Source organism: Somniosus microcephalus, chromosome 2 (assembly GCF_052327205.1).
Source record: "Somniosus microcephalus isolate GS21.2 chromosome 2, FLI_Smic_1.0, whole genome shotgun sequence".
NCBI lineage: Eukaryota > Metazoa > Chordata > Chondrichthyes > Squaliformes > Somniosidae > Somniosus > Somniosus microcephalus.
In genome coordinates, this window is record NC_140988.1 from 155,215,734 (window position 1) to 155,236,874 (window position 21,141).

The following is a 21,141-nucleotide window of genomic DNA, read 5'->3' on the forward strand; positions in this document are numbered from 1 at the left end:
GCATTGCACGAGTTTGCAGGTCCGGGAAGAAGACTAACGACAACAAAAAGACTACTAAGGAAAAGTACAGGAAAGTAGAAAAGATGACGGACAGTAGTTCCGAAGACCAGAAGAGCAATAGTGAATCCGGGAACAAGAGACTAAGCTGTCTCAAACTACACAACGTAATCACAAAAGAGGATCACCGAACCATTTGGGTCACCCTCGCGATAGCAGGGTCCCAAGTCAAAATGGAATTGGATACAGGATCAGCCCTGACCGTCATGAATCGACGAGACTACGAGCGGCTATTCTCACACATACCCTTGAAAGACACATCCATTGTCTTGAAGACATATACAGGGCAGAAAGTATACCCCAGAGGGAAAATAAGGGTGCCTGTCGAATACAACGGCAAGGAAATACAGAAATTGTATCTGTACATACTGCAAGATGGTGGACCACCGTTATTGGGACGTGAATGGATCAGAAAGATAAGTTTAGACGGGCACTCCATTGAGGCACTGACTGTGGCTGGTAAAAAGGATGACGACGTCACACCTGGACGATTGTCAAAAATCTTGGCTAACGCTAAAGAGGTGTTTCAACAAGAACTGGGAACTCTTAAAGGCGTAACCGCCTCGATAAAAATAGAAGAGAATGCAATTCCCAAGTTTTTCAAAGCAAGACCGGTACCGTATGCAATTCGCCCAGCCGTCGAGGCAGAGCTGGAGAATCTGGAGAATGCAGGCGTGTTAACTAAGGTAGACTGGAGCGAGTGGGCGACACCCATCGTTCCTGTCATGAAGAAAACGTTAAACAATAAGTCTGAGGAGCCAAGGAAGGTTCGCATCTGTGGGGACTTCAGGGTGACTGTGAACCCAGTCCTTCACACAGTACAGTATCCTCTTCCGAGGATAGAAGATATTTTCGCCTCACTATCTGGAGGGAAACGTTTTACAAAAATTGACCTAGCGCAAGCATATTTGCAGATGGAGGTTGAAGAATCCTCTAGGAAATATCTCACGATAAACACTCACAAAGGTCTTTACCAGTATAATCGACTGGTATTCGAAGTTGCATCAGCTCCGGCTATATGGCAAAGAGCGATGGAACAAGTCCTGCAAGGGATTCCAGGGACTCAGTGTTACTTGGACGACATCCTAGTGACAGGTGAAAATGACAGTGAACACCTTGCCAACCTAGAGCAGGTGCTCACTAGACTAAGAGAACATGGGTTACGAGCCAATCGCCCCAAGTGCGAGTCTTTTAAGAAACAAATATCGTATTGTGGCCACGTGATTGATGAAGAGGGGTTACATAAGTCCCCTGACAAAATTGAAGCGGCAGTTAAGGCTCCAGCGCCTGAAAATGTGTCGCAACTGAGGTCATTCCTCGGATTGGTGAATTACTACCATAAGTTTTTGCCGAATTTGTCCACCATTCTGCACCCACTGAACGCCCTGCTACAAACTGGAGTAGCATGGAAATGGAGCGATGAATGTAAGCGGGCCTTTCAGAAGTGTAAAGGCCTGATCACCTCGAGAGAAGTATTGGCTCACTACAACCCATCACTACCGATAAGACTGGCGTGTGATGCGTCTCCCTACGGCATTGGAGCGGTATTGTCACATAAATCCCTTGATGGTTCAGAGAGGCCGATAGCTTTTGCGTCATGCTCGTTAACTGCAGCCGAGCGTAACTACGCCCAGATTGACAGAGAGGCCCTCAGCCTGGTGTGGGGGGTGAAGAAGTTCAATCACTACCTGCACGGACAGAAATTTACTCTACTAACTGATCTTCAACCTCTTGTCTCCGTTTTCAACCCTAAGAAGGGCGTCCCGATAATGACAGCACAACGGCTACAGAGGTGGTCCCTTTTCCTAGGGGCACACCAATATGACATCGCGTACAAAGGAACTAAACAGCATGGGAATGCTGATGGATTGTCGCGCCTACCGTTGCCGACGGTGGAAGAAGCACCTGCAGTGGATCCTGTGGAGATATTCCACTCGACCATAGTCGAATGTCTACCTGTGACGAATGCAAACATAGAAAAGGAAACACGAAATGACCCGACACTCTCCAGGGTCTATGATTTAACGGTGAAGGGATGGCCAGCACATGGCGAACCACTGTTGCCAGCATTCTCGCCAAGAAGAGAACAGCTGTCAGTGTGCCGAGGAACCTTGATGTGTGGATCCAGAGTAGTAATTCCACCCAAATTGAAGGATAGAGTGCTCAATGAGCTTCATGAGGGTCATCTGGGAGGGGTAAAAATAAAGAACTTAGCCAGAGCGTTTGTGTGGTGGCCGGGAATCGATAGAGAAATCGAAGAGATGACCAAGAGCTGTACAGGATGCCAGAAGGTCCAAAACGCCCCACCTCAAGCCCCTCTACATCCATGGGAGTAGCCCTCATCTCCATGGCAAAGGGTACACATTGATTTTGCTGGTCCATTTATGGACTCGATGTTTTTAATTGCGGTGGATGCACATTCAAAGTGGCCAGAGGTAATAAAAATGTCGTCCACCACCACAGAAAAAACTATCGCAGTCTTACGAACCATATTCGCCAGAAATGGGCTGCCTGAACAGATTTGCTCCGACAATGGACCACAATTTGTGTCTGAAGAGTTCCGGAGGTTCTTAAAGAACAATGGTGTTAAGCATTACACATCCGCCCCATATCATCCAGCCACCAATGGATTGGCCGAGAGGTTCGTTCAAACATTCAAGAAGGCTATCAAGGCAATGTGTAATGAAGACATACCCCTACAACACAAGGTGGATAACGTCTTGTTTGCCTACCGGAATGCGACACATGCGGTTACCAACCAAACTCCAGCCATGATGTTCTTCAGTCGAAGACTAAGATGCCGCTTGGATTCGGTTAAGCCAAACATCAGAAGAGATGTGGAGAACAGGCAGTTTCAGAATATGAATGAAAGGCCAACCAGGAGTTTCAAGATAGGTCAACCAGTTTTGGCCCGGGACTACCGCACAGAGAAATGGCAGCCAGGAACGATCTGCACACGGCAAGGACCTCTAATGTATACCGTGGACGTTGGAGAGAGCATTGTAAGACGCCATGCTGACCAGATTCTAGAGTCACTGGAAAACGTCAAATCTACACCACGATCCGATACACCTGGTGATGAAACCGAAGTACCAATTGCATCTACCTCAGAATCGGTGATATTGGAAGCAGACGAACCAAACAACGACGTTGATCCCGAATCAACTTAGCCAGAAGAACCTGATACCCCAAAGAGGCGTTATCCGGACAGAATCAGGAAGCCTCCTCAAAGGCTGAATTTATAATTGCTTAACTTCAGCTAATGTATATAGCAACTGTAATTGTAAATATGTTATTTAATTATTAATCGAATGTTATGTACTGTTTAGCTAAAAGGGGAGGAATTGTAGTGTATATACCTTGAAGGAACTATATTCTGCAGCCCCTGTATACTGCAGTACCAGTAGTGACCACCCCTGTATATAAGCCTGTGTAGTAACTTTGTATAGTAGTTCCAGTTTTGTCTCCATTCAGTAAACACCTGTTATAACCAACTTCTGCAGTCCGTGTCTCAATCACACACGGACATTACACTTCTGGCATTTTTTGTTTCTGGAGAATTCCTCTTTCTTTATACTTTTTGATGGAAATTGTGCTAACCAAGGTGAGGGATGTGAGTGCTGGAGAAGGGAACATTTTTCATTTCAGGTACCGAGCCAGCATTAAACCCTCCCAGGTCTGGCATAGCACAGCCCATACTCATCTTACAATACAGTAATCTGTTTCCTCCCCTTTCTACATCCATCTTTTTACGTGTTTTTCACTTGCTTATAAGAGGGGGCAGGATGGGGGAATGCACTCATTGGAGATCAACCAGCCAGAATCATATAGTGAAGATGTATTCTTTTGAAGTTTTACTTGATTACATTTGGGAATGTGGGTATTTTTGCAGAATTTGCTGTTGAGATTAAGTGAATGTGGTAAATCGAGTAGGCTGTACATGTGGATTTGATGGGACGAATGCCTTTTTCTGAGTCCGTACATTCTTAAGTTCTTCTTATTCCCCTAGATGTAATGATGTCTGCCAGAGCCTTGATTCAGCTTTTTAGAACAATGAACCCTCAGATGTTGCACAAGAAAGACCGGGTAAGAATTGTTACAACAGGCGTGAAGACTTTTGAGAGGGTACTGAAGAGATTTACTGGAATGGTTCCAGGGATGAGAGATAACCATTACGTGGATAGACTAGAGAAGCTGGGGTTGTTCTCCTTAGAGCAGAGAAGGCGAAGAGGAGATTTGATGGTGGTATTTAAAACCATGAAGGGTTTAGATAGGGTAAATAAAGACAAACTGTTTCCAATAGCTGAAGGGTCAGTAACCAGAGGGCACAGATTTAAGGTGATTGGCTAAAGAACCAGAGGCGACATGAGGGAAAACTTTTTTACGCAGCAAGTGGTTAGGATTTGGCACGCACTGCCTGAAAGGGTGGTGGAAACAGATTTAATAGTAATACAAAAGCAAAATACTGCGGTTGCTGGAAATCTGAAATAAAAACAGAAACTGCTGGAAATACTCAGCAGGTCAGGCAGCATCTGTAGAGAGAGAAACAGTGTTAACGTTTCAGGTCAACGACCTTTCGTCAGAACAGATTTAATAGTAACTTTCAAAAGGGAATTGGATAAATACTTGGAAGGAGAAAAATTACAGGGATATGGGGAAAGAGCCGGAGAGTGGGATTAACTGGATAGTTCTTTGAAAGAGACTTGATGGGCTGAATGGCGGCCTTCTGTGCTGTAGTATTTTATGATTCTAGTCTGTGTAATGTGCAGCAAAGTTCTCTCAGACAGAGTAGTGAATGACATTATGGTTGTGAATTTACGTTTTACTGCAGACTGACTTTGCAGCCCACTAAACTTGTGTCACCACTTTCTTCAGTTCTCGGGCAGGTAATCAGTGGTTGCTTCCTCGCCAATCTAGGCACCAGAGTTCAACATTTAAATAAGTGAGCTCCCAAGTGAAAGTATGTAGTGGTTGAGATGATCTAGCGAGGCACTTTGTTTCTAAAGAAATTAAAACAACTGGTGTCATTATAGCAGGGCACCCAGATCATGGTTTAAGGTACTCTGAGCACTTGCAAGATGTGACGGGTCCTTTATTTTAAAAAAGTGTCTGATCTGTTCCATGTTATCTGTCTCTCTTCCCTATCCAGAACAAGGGGAGAAAAATTCAGTTTGCGCCTCCCGTTAGCGCCTTAGGAGGGCGCAAAGCAACTAGCTCCCAGGCGCGGCGATGTTTGCGCTGCTCGCGAAATTAATTAGACATTTTGTGGCGGCGCTAAACACTACCGCCACGATCTCCTGCGCCGGCAGATCGTGACGTCAGTCAAGTGCGTAGCGCCCCGGACTTGATACTGAGTGGCGGCCCCTGCCTTACCGCCTACCACTAGCAAGGACAGGTTGAGGGGAGCGTTTTGCAGCCAGAAAGGGACTGGGAGAGCGCTATTTAAAGGCGACTGCTTCCTGCCTTTTTTTGTTGGTGACATTTTTGCACCACGCATTCTGAGAGAGAGAGAGACTTCTGGAGAGATGCAACCCTGTGTGAAGGAGTTTTGGGTACTGAGCAGCACTTTGCAGGTTCATTTTGATTTGCCCTTCCTAGCTTCGCCAGCGCTCTGAGGTAGCACCTCGCTCCTCTGCCTTTGCGCCTTAAGACAGGTGTGAAGCGCCTGATTTAGCGCTCCAATCACCTCCAGGGGCGATAAAAGCCAAGTTTGCCGTCGGAGGCGATAATTAGCGCCAGGTGCTAAACTTTGCGCACGGCCGATAATGACGCCCCAAAATTTTTCCCCCAATGCCTCTGCTGGGGAAAGAAAGCAAACCTGTGGAGCAGAGTCTAGGCTGTTCTGGACCATAAAGGTGGGGTGTAGGTAAAGAACAAAGGCAGACCTAAAGAGCACATGTTGAACTCAATGTTGAAGTCTATTTAATGGTACTTTGGCATAACCATAAGGAAAACTTGTTTGAAATTGTTTTCAAACTGTATATGTATATTTACAATAGGGTAAACCTACAGAAGCCTCAAAGGAAGCCAAATGTCATGAATATGGTGAACTTGATGCTAAAGACTACATCCCAGGAGCAGAAGTGCTGGAAGAGGAGGGTGAAGAGGATGATGGTAAGTCTCTCCTATCTCACCCCACATTTGTCTGATAGTGCTAATTGGTACCACATGTTGCCACCATCTCCAACTAAGTAGGGATGTGAAGCTGTCTGATCATCAATCTCTCTGGCTGACAATGTTGTTCAGTGAATTCGTACACAAGATGTACAAATGAAGATGAGCTACCCAGTCGGTTTCTGTTTCCCTTGGAAATTACAACATTGTGCAGTGGTTAGGATCAAGTTTTTAAATGGCATTAACAATGACGTTAATTTATATAGCATTTTTTAATGTAGATTAAAGAGGCATAATCAGACAAAAATGGATGCTGAACCATAGAAGGAGATTTGGAGGAGCAATCAAAAGCTTGGACAAAGAGGTGGGATTTAAGGAGGGTCATAAATGAGGAGAGGACAGTGGAGAGGTGGAAGGGGCAGAATGTAGATGAGGAAGAGAAATGGGCCAAGGGGGAAAAGAATCCATTGCTGGAGGTGCTCTAGCTGTGATTTGGATAGGTAAGCATGGCAACAAGCAAGGGGAATCTCCTTGAGCTGGACAACAGAGGAGGAGCACAGTGTGGTCAATTGTATCAAAAGCTGCAGAGAGGCTGAGGAGAGAGAGTGCATCACCGTCACATGGGATGTTACTTGTCAATTTGATTAAGGCTGTTTCTGTACTGTGGCAGTGGCAGAACCTGATTGGAGAGATTTAAGCATGTAATTGCAGGAACGATGGGCATGGATTTCTGAGGCAATGTTTTTAAGGACTTTGGCGATGAAAGGTAATTTAGGGATGGGGTGGTAGTTTGCAAGAGTCAAGGATAAGATTTTTTGAGAAGGGGGTGATAACGGTTTTGAAAGGGAGGGGGACAGTACTTGCGGAGAGGGAACCATCACAATGTCAGCTAGCATGGGAACAAGGAAGGGAAGTTGAGTGGTCAGCCATTTAATGGGAATAAGGTCAAAGGAGCAGGAGGTGGTCTCAAACAAAGTGAGCTGTGAGAGGACATGAAGGGAGCTAGGGGAGAAACTAGATGCAGGTTCAAGGCTAGAGCAGGAGGGAGCCTGGGGAGAGACTTGGCTTGGAGGGCAAGGAGAAGCAGCTGAACAAATCATTTCAACCTTAGTGACGTGAGCTTCTCACATTTGTTGTTGGAGGCAAGGGTAGAAGGGGCATGGGAAAGGGCTTTAAAGAGACTTTGGTAGAGGAGTAAAGAAGCTGAGGGTTATCTTTGCTCTCTAGAATAATCCTGAAGCTGTGGGTGGTTTTGACAGAGGAGAGTGAGACCCGATAATGCTTGATGTGGTCCAGCTATATCTGGTCATGGATGGCTAAACCAGTTGCGAGTACGCTCATCTGCTTCCCTTGGATTTGAGGGAGTGAAGATGGGGAGCATATCGGGGAGAACAACCAGAATGGGAGAGAGTAAAGGTTTTACTGCGGACAAGGGCATCAGAGGTGGAGGTGAGGGAGTGGTTGATGGGCATGGATCGACAGCTGCAGAAGTATCAAGATGAATGAAGGGCCAAAGGTAAGGCAGTTGGCAGCCTGAAAGTGTAATTGTAAGTGACTTGGGAGAGAGTTCTTTCCAGGGACACATGCAGATTGGGAGGATGTAGGGGAATGTGGTCTGTGAGGGATACAAGGCATTCCAGCCATTGAAAGTGCTTAGTAAAAACACAGAACAAGCAGGGTTAGGAGATGGGCAATGCGCTGTGTACTGGTAGCTTAAAACTTGTAGGTTGAGCTAAAATGCACCCAATATTCAGGGCATGGGATCTTAAGTAGTGGAAGAGAGGAGATTGGTGGGAAAAATCAAAGGTTGGCAATGGATGGGCATGGATAAAGTTGCAAAGGAGAAGAGCTCATTTAGGGAGTAGCCATCTTCCTTCAAGTAAACCTCAATTGTTCATTTTTTAATAAACACTATTTTTACTTAGGTCAGCCGCTGCACAGTACGATTTCTGATTACTGCTGTGACTATCAAAACTGAAGATTTTCTCCTGTTGTGCCTCAGCTCCCAGCAAAAAAAAAATTGGCCCTCTAAATGCATTGATCAACTGTGTAGTGAGTTGTTAAATTAAAAAGAGGATGCTTTACCCTAGCCTTTATGCTAAAGTAAATTGACCAGTTTTACTTTCTGACTGGAATTCTTTAAGTGTTTGAGATTTCAGCAGTGGTAGCTCTACCAACTAGAGATTATGAATCATCTTTCAGTTGCAGATGGATGGGAGAGTGCGAGTATAGATGAGGATGAAGATGATGATGGGTGGATTGATGTTCATCATTCTTCAGATGAAGAGCAGCAGAAAGAGGTGGTAAGTCTGAAACTTGCCTTGTAAACATAACTGATTTTTTTATATTAAATCAACTCACCTTAAAGTTGCAGTACAGAATCCTTTCTTTTGTTTAATTGCCATTAATGTCTTGACATTTTTATTTTCTTTGAAGGGATATTGTGGCACTTAAAAGGTAGTGTACCCACCCCAAACTGCTCCTTCTTTCTCTCTCTCCGCCCCCCCCCCCCCCCCCCCCACTGCCGATCTCTTGATTAGTGTTTGGGATAGGGACTCCACATCAGAACACTACCGGCAAGGTGTCGACTTTTTTTTTTGTTCTACCAGACTCCTGGAGCCTGCTCTGCTTTGCCAGTTTTTTACACTTCCTTTTCTATCTGCCTTACCCCCCACCTCTTTAAGCTATTCACACGTTCTCTGTGTCTTGTATATGTCTTTTAGTGTTTCCAGCATTTTCTGCTGTTATAAATTAATTTGATTTTGAAGCGAGCTTGCAGTAACATAAATTTATTTAATCATTGACCAGAGGTATCTGTAGATAATGGAAAATCCAAACTGTTTCAGTGCGTTTGTCAGAGTAACTAGCTATCAGTCATTAACAAAATAGAAAGGGAAGAACTACTTCTGAGGTAAGACAAGAGGTTTACACATGCAAAAAAAAAACTGTCTGGAAACAAATTCAGAGAATTATGATGTGTGAAGGAATAAGCTGAAAATCTGCAGAGTTCTCAAAAATCTCCAAGTACGCCGTCGTACCGCCCTTGAAATGGACAGCAAGTTCAGGATTTCTGCATGCGCAGGCACTAAATCCGCTCTGACTGTGAAATCCTTATTGCTGGCACAGAGTTGGGCTAACTGCCCAGCAATTATGCAGTAAAATTTTATGGCTGGTGCAAACAGACGCAGGAGTCTGTTTGCACAGTGTAAGAGAAGGGTGGATATGCAGCAGCTTGAAATATGCACGTCATGATAAATCTTTAAAATAAATATCTATATCCACCTAACTATCTCCTGATCCGAACACAACTCTACCAAGAATGAGAGACTGATTTATTTATTAATTTACCGGGGTGGGTGTGAGGCTGAATTATTTATTAATTTACCGGGGTGAGTGAGACTAAAAAATCATGAATGGGCATCGGAGATTTCTGTTTCCTGATTGGCGCACTGCCCCACGTGATCCCAGGTATGCTAATGCACAAGATGCGCCCCTGGGATCCATGGGCCACTACACTGCGCTCAACTTCACAGCAAAATAATGCAAATTTTCGAAGGAGGCCTCGCACCAGGTAAGCGGATTTCTTTGAGGTTGGTGGCGTATTAGCTACACCGCCGATCGCAATTTCAGGGCCAATATAAATCTATATGCCTACTTATGCAAGGTTTGTACAATATTTTAAAAATGTGCACAAACAAAAGAAAAGATGTTTGATCAAATTATGTGTGGTGACCTAGTAGCTCAGACCACTATTGAGCGAGAGGACTATTTGCGTCAGATAGTAAGTTCCGAGGTAAAAGGTCGGGGGGGGTGGGAGGGGAAAGAAAATGCTGGAAATACAACGGTGGCCCATCGGTATCTGAAAAAGAGAAACGGCAGGTTAACATCTCGAGTAGAGACAATTTTTTTGTCAGAACATGTTCCATAAAGGTTGAATCCTTTTCACATTGATTGACAGATGCAAGTTTTCAAAATAAAACTCTGGTTAGGTGAAATGTTTCTCGTAGCTTGTTTTCAGTGAAGGTTTGTATTTTAAAAGGTGGAGAAGATGAGGAGTATGCCCACTGAAGCACGGAAAGCAAAAGCAGCAGTTGTCAGTGCGAGCCGTTTCCTAACGCAGGAAGACTTCAAGAAAATCCGTCTGGCCCAAATGGCCAAAGAAATTGACGCTGCCCCTGGCAAAAATCAAAAGAGGAAAATTATTGAGGATGCCAGTGATGATGAAAGCAAGTATGTACATTTTTATGCATAATTAATGTGAAAATCTCTACTTTGTGCACCTAAATTGTCTTGCTGTAACAACATAAGAAAAAGCAAGGATGAGAAAAGGCCATCAGCCCTCAGTATTTCAACTTGTACATCCAAGCATACAGTTGCATCTTAAACTCCCCTACAGAATGCATGAAAAGAAAGGTATGAAAAGCATCAGGCCCATCAATGCTGAAACTATCCATTTTGTAGTGTAACCTCATGCATCTCTCCCTCCACCGCTAGTAATGCTAAGGAGGCAGAAAAAAACTATGGCCCATTTCAGAGAAAAGCTCTGTATGCCAATCAAACAAGCTCCAGGAGATCCAGGGTTAAATGTGACGCATTACTAGACGTACTTAAACTACTCCTCCCCCTAATATGTCACAGTTTTCTTGATACCATAAAGCCATTGTTACAAACGTCAGGTCTGCATTAGATACTCTCTTGGGTTCAGTGTAACTGGTCTCTCCCATAAGCAGATCCCACATCCCCTACCATCTAGAATACCTTTACTTCATAATGTTTGATCACATTATGTCGGAAACCCACTGGCAGTTAAAATCCCCCCCCCCCCCCCCCCCCCAATTAATTAGAGTATTGAAGGAATGCTGCATTGTTGAAGGAGCTGCCGCTAGCCCCACCTCTTACCCCCCTCCTCCCCTGGGCCTGTTGCTTTCTCTTCACTAATTTCCCAGTACAGTAGGCATATTCATTATCAGTATAGTGAGCACTTAAAAAAAAAAACTGCCAAGACCTGAGGAAGCAATGAGGCAGCAAGCAGTGGTTGAGGCCCAGTGCAGTAGGCCGGGGGTGACAGTCAAGACAGCGGCACGGATGTGTGCCTAGGCCCAAAGTGATGGTGGGGGGAGGTAAGAAAGTGAACAGGTAAGAAGGGGTGGATGGCAGCATCAGGAAGTGCAAGGTGATTGGGCCAGGTTTATCAAGCAGGTGGCCCATAGCACTATCAAGCTCCAGGAGGACTGAAATCATGGAAACTGACATAAACTTAGACTCTTCCACAGTAATTACGCTGTTCAATATCTCATTAAAGGCTAGACCCAAAGGGATTAGATGTAACTGGGGTTTTAACAACATATTGACTGCTAAACAAAGGTTATGGACCTGAAAAATTCATTTTAATTTTGTGCAGTGTCAAATTTATTGACTTTAATAAAAATTAATATTTTTAAGAAACTTTTAAAAAAAGTTTTTTTATAAGTTTGTTCACCTTTATTTCAGGTTTGCCTTTTCCCCATGTGAGAGCTCCAAACTTTTTAAAAAGTTAGAATTTTAAGAGCTTACCCACTTCCTGGTTTGCTGTCTGCGAGAATTCTGCACTTTGAGTGGCTGCTTAGACAGCTTGTTGACGTCACAACACCTCGCACTATGGGATTCCCACTATACTACGTTGATTTGAATCACACATCAGAAAAGCCAAACTTTTCGACACAGAGATTGCAAGATCATTGTGCGAAGCTTACTTCGGGGCCAGCGGCGAACGCCTTTGCTTTGCTGCTGACCGCAAATTCCGGGCCAATATCTTATTTCTTTGTTCAAAAGTAATCAAAATGATCCAGGATAGCATTCCTCCAACTTGTCCCTGAGATGATATTCAGACAAGGGGAATCTTGTGGCAAGTCAGCTGTGTATCGTTGGTGGCATCTGGTTCATTGTACGATCTGTTCTCCAAGCCAATTGTTAGACTACTTTTTTAATCCCTGCTGAAAGCATCAAAAACCTTGCCTTTCCCCTTCTAATGGATCTGTCTTTTCAGTTTTCAACATTTAATTGTAAAACTCTTAAACTTGCAGAGGAGAGCTGCTTTCACTGCGAAATATAGAACGACTGCATAAAAAACCTAAATCGGATAAAGAAACTCGACTAGCAACAGCAATGGTAAGAAATTGGTGAATATTCTTTAATAAGAAAAAAAAGACTTGCATTTACGACCACTGGACGTCTCAAAGCACTTTACAGCCAATGAAGTAATTTTTGAAGTGTAATCACTTTTGTAATGTAATGTAGGAAACACGGCAGCCAATTTGCACACAGCAAGCTCCCACAAACAGCAATAAGATAATGACCAGATAATCTGTTTTAGTGATGTTGATTGAAGGATAAATATTAGCTAGGACACAGGATAACTCCCCTGCTCTTCTTCACAATAGTGCCGTGAGATCTTTTATATCCACCCGAGAGGGCAGACTTGGTTTAACGTCTCATCCGACAGTACAGCACTCCCTCAGTACTGCACTGGAGTGTCAGCCTAGATTTTTGTGCTGGAGTGGGACTTGAACCCGCTACCTTTTGACTCAGGCGAGGGTGCTATCAACTGAGGCACGGCTGACACTTAATCATAGATATTGCCATAGAGGTTTATTTTTATAGTCATAGCTTCCCCATATTCTAATTTTATTTTTATTTAAAAAAAACACTTTGCTACTCTGACAGTATTTTCTTATTTTCTCCCTGGGTTATGCATCACCTGGGGACAGCTCTGATTTTAAAAATTAGTTATGTACATATGTTTTGTATTTTAGACACGCCAGTTCAAAGCACCACTGTGCCCAAAGTGCACTAAAATATAAATTAGGCAATTTTAAAAAGCCACATGCAGCTAATAGTTCACTTCTTGCCCTATTTCTTTTTGGCCATTAAAGACCTTGAAGAACATGGATTCACGAGGATTTAATTTCCAAGACTGTAACAATCTGTCACTTAGTTACCTTATCATAATCCTTCACAATCTGTATCAGATCACCCTTCACCTTGAACTTAGAGGTTTACAATACAGAAGGAGGCCTTTCAGCCCATCGTGTGTGTGCTGGCTCCAGTGAAAAAGCCCTAGAATCATAAGTGGAATTCTAAACCCCTCATCTCTGGCAACATCCTGACATGTACATCTCTTTTGGCAAATGGCAATTAGAAAAAGGAACCTGTCTGATTTTTATTTTCTACCACCCCAGCTAGTATAATCTAGTGCCGCACAAATCAGCGATCAAACGGGACCCAACTGGATAAATATCTGATTAAAATAAAATTGAAAGTTATACAGAAAGGTCTGAGACAGTATGTGTTAGATCCGTGTGTTAATGGAGACACGGAATGCAGGAGTTGATTTAACAAGTGTTTACTGAACAAAGTCTGGAGGTGAACTAACTACACAAGACGCTACACAGGTTTATATACCCGAGTGGTCACTACTGGTACTACAGTATACAGGGGCTTCAAAAACATAGTTCCTCTTAAAGGTACATACACTACAATTCCTCCCCTTTTAGATAAATAGTACATAACATTTTAAGTAATCATTAAATAACATTTTTACAAGAACAATAATATACACATTTGCTGAAGTTAATCAATTACAAATTCAGTCTCTCTGGAGGCTTCCTGACTCGGTCCGGATAACGCCTCGGTGGTGTAGTAGGTTCTTTTGGCAAGGTCGATTCGGCTTCAATGCCAGTTTCGGGTTCATCTGGTTCCAGTATCACCGGATCGGAGGTAGATACTATGGGTATCTCTGCTTCATCACTAGGCGTATAGAGTTGTGGTGTAGGTTGTCCTTTTTCGGATGACTCTATGATCTGGTCAGCATGGCGCCTTATTATGCTTTCTCCAATGTCCACGGTATACATCAGCGGTCCTAGTCGTGTGCAAATAGTTCCAGGCTGCCATTTCTTGGTACGGTAGTCCCGGGCCAAAACTGGTTGACCTATCTGGAAGGTTCTAGTTGGCCTTTCATTCATGCTTTCAAATTGCCGGTTCTCTACGTCCCTTCTGACGTTTGGCTTGACCAAATCCAGCCGGCATCTTAGGCTTCTATTGAAAAACATCATGGCGGGGGTTTGGTTTGTAACCACATGTGTTGCATTCCTGTACGCAAACAAGAAGTTATCTACCTTATGTTGTAGATTTATGTCTTCATTACCCATGGCCTTTATGGCCTTCTTGAAGGTCTGGACAAACCTTTCAGCCAATCCATTGGTGGCGGGATGGTATGGGGCGGACGTGTAGTGCTTAACCCCATTGTTTTTTAAGAACTTCCTGAATTCTTCGGATACAAATTGCGGTCCATTATCAGAACAGATCTGTTCAGGCAGCCCATTCCTGGCGAATGTGGTCCTTAATACTGTGATGGTTTTTTCCGTGGTGGTGGAGGACATCTTTATTACCTCCGGCCACTTGGAGTGTGCATCCACCGCGATTAAGAACATTGAGTCCATAAATGGACCAGCAAAGTCGATATGTACCCTTTGCCATGGAGATGAGGGCCACTCCCATGGATGTAGAGGGGCTTGTGGCGGGGCGTTTTGGACCATCTGGCATCCTAGACAGCTATTGGTCATTTCTTCGATGTTCCATCGATACCTGGCCACCACACAAACGCTCTGGCTAAGTTCTTCATTTTCACTCCACCCAGATGCCCCTCGTGAAGCTCCTTTAGCACTCTATCCTTGAGTTTGGGTGGAATCACCACTCTGGATCCACACATCAAGGTTCCTCGGCACACTGACAGCTGTTCTCCTCTTTGCGAGAATGCTGGCAACAGTGGTTCGCCATGTGCTGGCCATCCCTTCACCGTTAAATCGTAGACTCGTGAGAGAGTCGGGTCATTTCGCGTTTCCTTTTCAATGGTAGAATTTGTCACCGGTAGACATTCCACTATGGTTGAGTGGAACATGTCCACTGTAGGCGCCTCTTCCACCGTTGGCCACGGTAGGCGCGATAACCCGTCAGCATTCCCATGCTGTTTTGTTCCTTTGTATTCTATGTCATATTGGTGTGCCCCTAGGAAAAGGGACCACCTCTGTAGCCTTTGCGCTGTCATAATGGGAACGCCCTTTTTAGGGTTGAATATGGAGACGAGGGGTTGATGGTCAGCCAACAAGGTAAATTTTTGTCCGTGTAGGTAATGGTTGAATTTCTTCACCCCCCACACCAGGCTGAGTGCCTCCCTGTCGATCTGGGCATAGTTACGCTCAGTTGAGTTCAATGAGCGTGACGCAAAAGCTATCAGCCGCTCTAAGCCATCAGAGAATCTATGCGATAATACCGCTCCCACGCCGTAAGGGGATGCATCGCACGCCAGTCTGATTGGCAGTGATGGGTTGTAATGAGCCAACACTTCCCTGGACGTGATCAAGCCTTTGCATTTATGGAAGGCACGTTTACAGTCTTCGCTCCATTTCCAAACTACTCCCGTTTGTAGCAGTGCGTTAAGAGGGTGCAGAACCGTCGACAAGTTTGGTAAAAATTTATGATAGTAATTTACTAATCCCAGGAACGACCTTAATTGTGAGACATTTTCAGGCGCTGGGGCCTTTACGACCACTTCAATTTTTTCAGGTGACTTATGCAACCCTTCTTCGTTAATGACATGGCCACAATATGATATTTGTTTCTGGAAAAATTCGCACTTGGGGCGATTTGCTCGTAGGCCCCGTTCTCTCAGCCTCGTGAGCACCTGCTCCAAGTTGGCACGGTGCTCGTTGTCGTTTTCTCCTGTTGCAAGGATGTCGTCTAGGTAGCATTGAGTCCCCGGAATCCCTTGCAGGACTTGCTCCATAGCTCTTTGCCAGATAGCCGGAGCTGATGCCACTCCAAAAACCAGTCGATTGTACTGGTACAGGCCTTTGTGTGTGTTTATCGTGAGATACTTTTTAGAGGCCCCCTCAACCTCCATCTGTAGATATGCCTGTGCTAAGTCAATTTTGGTGAAACGTTTCCCTCCGGATAGTGAGGCGAAAATATCTTCTATCCTCGGAAGAGGATACTATACCGTGTGAAGAACTGGGTTTACAGTCACCTTGAAGTCCCCACAGATGTGAATTTTTCTCTGTTCTTCAGATTTATCATTATTCAACGTTTTATATATCGCTTCAATAGTTTCTCCGTTACTTGGAGAACCGTTCCCGTCGTGGAGCGGACCCTCTGGGACTTTCCCCTCCCTCTGCTTGGTCCGAACGCCGACTTGCTTTGCAGCACCGGCCGCACCCTGAGTGCTCCACCCTCTCTCTTTGCTTCTGCTTCCCGACTCGCTGCCCGGCCCCGTTGCAGAGCCACCCGATCGAGCTCTAGCCCGCCGCAGCCCAGGAAGGATCAGTGCACTACCTGCCACCAGCCTGTTTAGCTGGTGAAACCACAGTTTTTTTTTCTTGCTTCTGGCTTCGACCTTTGTCTGAGGAATCGATCCCCTTGAGGTGCTGCCGAATTGCAGGTAAGTTCGTTTCTAACTCGTCGCCACTGTTAGATCCGTGTGTTAATGGAGACACGGAATGCAGGAGTTGATTTAACAAGTGTTTACTGAACAAAGTCTGGAGGTGAACTAACTACACAAGACGCTACACAGGCTTATATACCCGAGTGGTCACTACTGGTACTACAGTACACAGGGGCTTCAAAAACATAGTTCCTCTTAAAGGTACATACACTACAGTATGGCTCTAGTTATGTCTAGTTTTTCACGAGGGGAGCTTCGGGCTGTGTTTTACAAATACTTCGTGTTAATTTTTACAGCTTTAATGTTCCATTTTTTGCTCACTGACAACAGTTATAACACCCTAATAGTAGCAGTCAACTGAAAGAGTCCATTGGTCCCTGATTAGATGTTAGTCTATTAATGGATAAATGACAGTTGTTAGCAACTGATTAAAATGTGTTGCAGCAGCAGATTGGGCTGAAAGGCCTCCTTCTGTATTGTAAACCTCTAAGTTTAACAACTCCGCAGTAGCAAACTACTGTATTGGGTGCCAGACATGGGAAATTGGTGATGGCTCACTTTATGAAGAATTGTCGGCAGTAATTTCTATAGGCGGTCTACCATAACTTTGGCAGAAGATCGGCAGAAATGTTACCCCATGACTTCTGTGGTATGTGAAGTGAATGGCTTTTCCCTGGTGATTAGGATGCTCTGTAGTGTTCCTCGTGTGATTCACTTTTTTTTTTAATCGGCCAGGCTGGGAGATCTGAGAGAAATGAATTTGTGAGAAAGAGAAACAAGCTGAATCCATATGCAAGCACAACCAACCAGGACAAGAAAAAGAAAAAGAACTTTATGATGATGAGATACAGTCGTAATGTGAGATCAAAAGGCAAACGTTCCTTCAGAGACAAGCAGGTAATTAATTATTCTTGGGTCAGAAAATGCTAGAAACACTCAGTAGGGCTAGGTAACATCTGCGGAGAAAACAGGCAAGTGGATGTTTCGGGTATGGAGCCTTCATCAGAATGGGAAGTTTGTAGAGCTGAACAGCATTTAAAAAGGAACAGAACAAGGGGAAGGAGAAAATAAAACACAACTACACAAAGGAATGGAAGTAGAGCTGTCTGCAAAGTGCTTATGTGGAGAACAGATGATGATTAAATAGCAGAAGTGATATTAGGATGGATGTCTGACTGTTAGTTACTTAATTATATGAATAGTGTGTTGAGCTATTGCTGATACAGCAACTGTTTTGTGCAATGGTTTCATCATCTGCCCATTACTCATGAAAAGAGCCCTAATATCTGGTTATAAACAGTATTGAAGGTTATAAGGATAGGTACAGAAATAAGTTACTGAACACTCTGGCAGCATGGCTCTAGTTATATCCATGGTTTCTCATCAGATTAAATAAATTGGGTAGGTGCAAATTACACATGAATCCATTTGGAAAGAATGGGATTGATGGGCTGATTGACTGCTCATTTCATTCTTCTGTTCTTCAATACAATCAAATGTGTTTGTGTACAACTGATGCTAAGTTGTTAAACAAACAGTGTAGGAGCCAAAATTCTTGTGTTTGGCATGGCAGACAAGGTGCTTTTGCCAGCGTGGGGCAGGAATTTACAGCTTAACCTGGATCTGCTGCGTTTCCACTTTGTCCAAAGTTGTGGTTGCAATTGGGGGGAATATTCTGCTCACTCCCCATCTGCCTGGTAGAGACTTTGAGGACACGTCTTTGCCTGTTTCGGGCTATCCTAGGAATTCCGCCCAGGACGCCATCTGATAGGTCAAGCAGGACCTACGCTCCTATTGTCTTCAGAGGCCCCAAGACTGCTCAAGAGCAAGGTAATTCCCAGAGGCATTGATTATCTTGGAAATTTTTCCTGTTTGCTCCCTTAGCAACATTCAAGAAATATTGACTTCCTTTTTTCTTCGGCCGTTCCCAGGCCTTGGTGTCTCTGTCGGAGTAGCGTGGTTCTGTTCCGATAACAGCGGCCACATTGGGTATTGTACAGCTGCTCACCCCGACAATGGATTTGGGGCGGGATCGATGCCTGGGTCCAGTGGCGACCAGTGCGCACTGCTCCAGGGAACCCGCACAGCTGGCATTTCAATGTGAAAACCGTGCATGTGCGGTATTTTGAATGGCCTGCGCAGTTCCTTAAAGTGGCCGCGCAGTGCCAAAAGAAATTACAGGGACATAGGCGGCGACCAGGACTCTTGTTCTGCCGTACTTTGGGTGGCGGAGCAGGGAACCTGGAATTCAGGGTGTGTTTATTTCAGTGGCAAACTCCATGTTGCCTACACGTTTGGCTTACAAATACTTTGTTTTTTTAGTTCTGCTTTTGGTGCAAGGAAAAGAACACACTATGTGTACAACGTCTGCAAAAGAGAATCAAAATGCTAACTTTCCATATAGAATATTATTTACTGATAATTAACTTAATCCTTCAGTTTGGAAATTGGTATGCATCACCAATATTTAGCAGATAACTTCATCGTCGGTCCAAACCTAATAAGAACAGCCCCTGTGAACTTTAGTGTTATATCTTACAATATATAGAAGATACCTTGAAGTAATTGCATAGATAATACTAATGAGCTACTATCGTGCAGTAATTTCACCTCTGGTTTGAGATGGTGGCTATAAACTATTTAATTTTATGCTTGTGGCTTTTTAAATATAAATAAATATATTAATCCCAAAATTACATTTTTGTCTGGAAATCACTCGTTGCCTGTACACTGTTTTTATATAACAATTGAGAAAGTGGTGGGAATAGGGTTTTTTCCCCTGCTTTTGGTGGCTATCATGGTGGACATTGATGGGAAGGACACTCCGTGTGATTGGTGCATGATGATGTCCACGTTGAAGCATTAATAATTGTGAAGTAATAACTTTTAAGTTCATCAAGTGAAAATTGACAATCATTAGTGGAATTTATTTTAGGTCAGGGATCTCCTGTCAGGGTTTCTAACATCTGTGTATCTTCATCAGATTGCTGCTTTGCTCCATCTCCTAAAGGATCTATAACAAAAGGCATGTTTTAAATGCACATGAATTCTTTTAAGGACTGGCTAGTTTAAAGGAAATAAAAAATAAACTTGGAAATTAATTATTTTCAGAACTTGCACAAAACACTTTTACATTTTGCAGAATCTTTACCAAGGATAAGGTACGGAACATGCTGTGCATATTTAAATGTTGTATTTTTTGAAAATAGTATAAAATGTCATTGCATGGCTCATAATGTTAGAGCAAGAAGACCACTACACATGGACTGTCTGTGTACTTAGAAGTTATATTTCTTTTGACAGATTGCTCTGCGGGATGCTCTCTTGAAAAGAAAGAAACAGTTGATGAAGTGAGTCCAGGAACTTTAGGACATTTACAGAATTTTATTTTTCCTAATCCACATAAGGATGTTACAACAAAAAACCAACAAACAAAATATCACCGCTGTGGAGGACATTTTTAAAGACTTGAGTATATTCTCATAACACTTTGTACAGTAACTGATCTATAAAATAAAAAAATGATGCCAAATCACAACTGTGAACATAATTGGTGCATACTATTATTTTCCTGTACCATTGTCTACAAAAGAAATGCAGTAGTTAATAAGTGTTGATCCATTGCAGAGAGAAGTGCTGATGGGGACAGTGGCCTTTCATTTTTGTACCAATTCCAACCCAGATTGCTCGGATTAAAGTCTCTGTTGAACATAGGGGTCCAATGTAAAGTGAGTTTGGGGCAGTCTCCATCAATTTTCTAATGAGCACTGAAATGTGGCACTAATTTGCACTAGGTGAGCAGTGTTACTCAGGGAGACCACAGGGAGGGGGGTGATGGAAATGTCACACTGGTGTAGCATGGTGCTCTTCTGAGCTTGTAACGGAGGCATGTTAGGCCAGACTAGAGGGAGTTTACCCTTCATCTTACCAATGCATACCTGAACTTGATGCTGCCATCAATTGCCTGAAATACATAAGTGTTAAATTTCCCAGGGCTAAAGGCTACACCTTGAATAACACAAAATTCACAATGATTTGGGTTTAATAAAGAAATGACAAGCCGCCCAGGGATTCAAATTTTAGGAGCCAGCTACTTGATCATGTGAGTTTTGCTTGCCCCATATTAACTTGTAGGGAATGTTTAACCCATATTAACTTGTAGGGAATGTTTAAACTTCTGAGGTAATTCTTTCCTGATGGTTTAGTGGGTAAATGCACCATGTGGTGTGGTGCTGAAGCATACTGACCAGGTTCAGTCCCCAATCTGTGCTAAATTAGCTGACCACTATTGGAAAAGCAGTAGGGGAGCTACCGTTGGCCGAGGTACACTGGGGTAGGGAGAAGAAGGAAGTCCTCCCTGATTTTTCTTTTAATTGCTGTCCGGCAACTCCTCATGGAAAGTTTTTGTCTTTAAAAATCTGGTGAGAGCAGGGGCAGGCGTGGATTTATGTCCCTATGATCGCATGTCTTACAAACACCTTGAAGCCTTGCATATG

At 43.7% G+C, this 21,141-nt stretch overlaps 1 protein-coding gene across 3 annotated transcripts in view; it reads left to right on the plus strand.

The window, feature by feature from the left end:
* The window catches only part of sdad1 (SDA1 domain containing 1), a 72,461-nt gene extending 52,266 nt beyond the window's left edge, over positions 1-20,195 (plus strand). For 2 of the 3 annotated variants that reach the window (XM_085964033.1, XM_085964049.1), the window contains 7 exons: positions 4,067-4,143; positions 6,057-6,171; positions 8,374-8,474; positions 10,211-10,401; positions 12,234-12,318; positions 17,381-17,542; positions 19,949-20,195. In XM_085964033.1, the coding sequence (XP_085820159.1) occupies positions 4,067-4,143; positions 6,057-6,171; positions 8,374-8,474; positions 10,211-10,401; positions 12,234-12,318; positions 17,381-17,542; positions 19,949-19,999 (782 nt within the window). In that variant the 3' untranslated portion in view covers positions 20,000-20,195. The remainder of the gene's footprint in view (positions 1-4,066; positions 4,144-6,056; positions 6,172-8,373; positions 8,475-10,210; positions 10,402-12,233; positions 12,319-17,380; positions 17,543-19,948) is intronic. The other variant, XM_085964041.1, reaches the window with a different exon arrangement.
* The last annotated feature ends 946 nt before the right edge of the window (positions 20,196-21,141 follow it).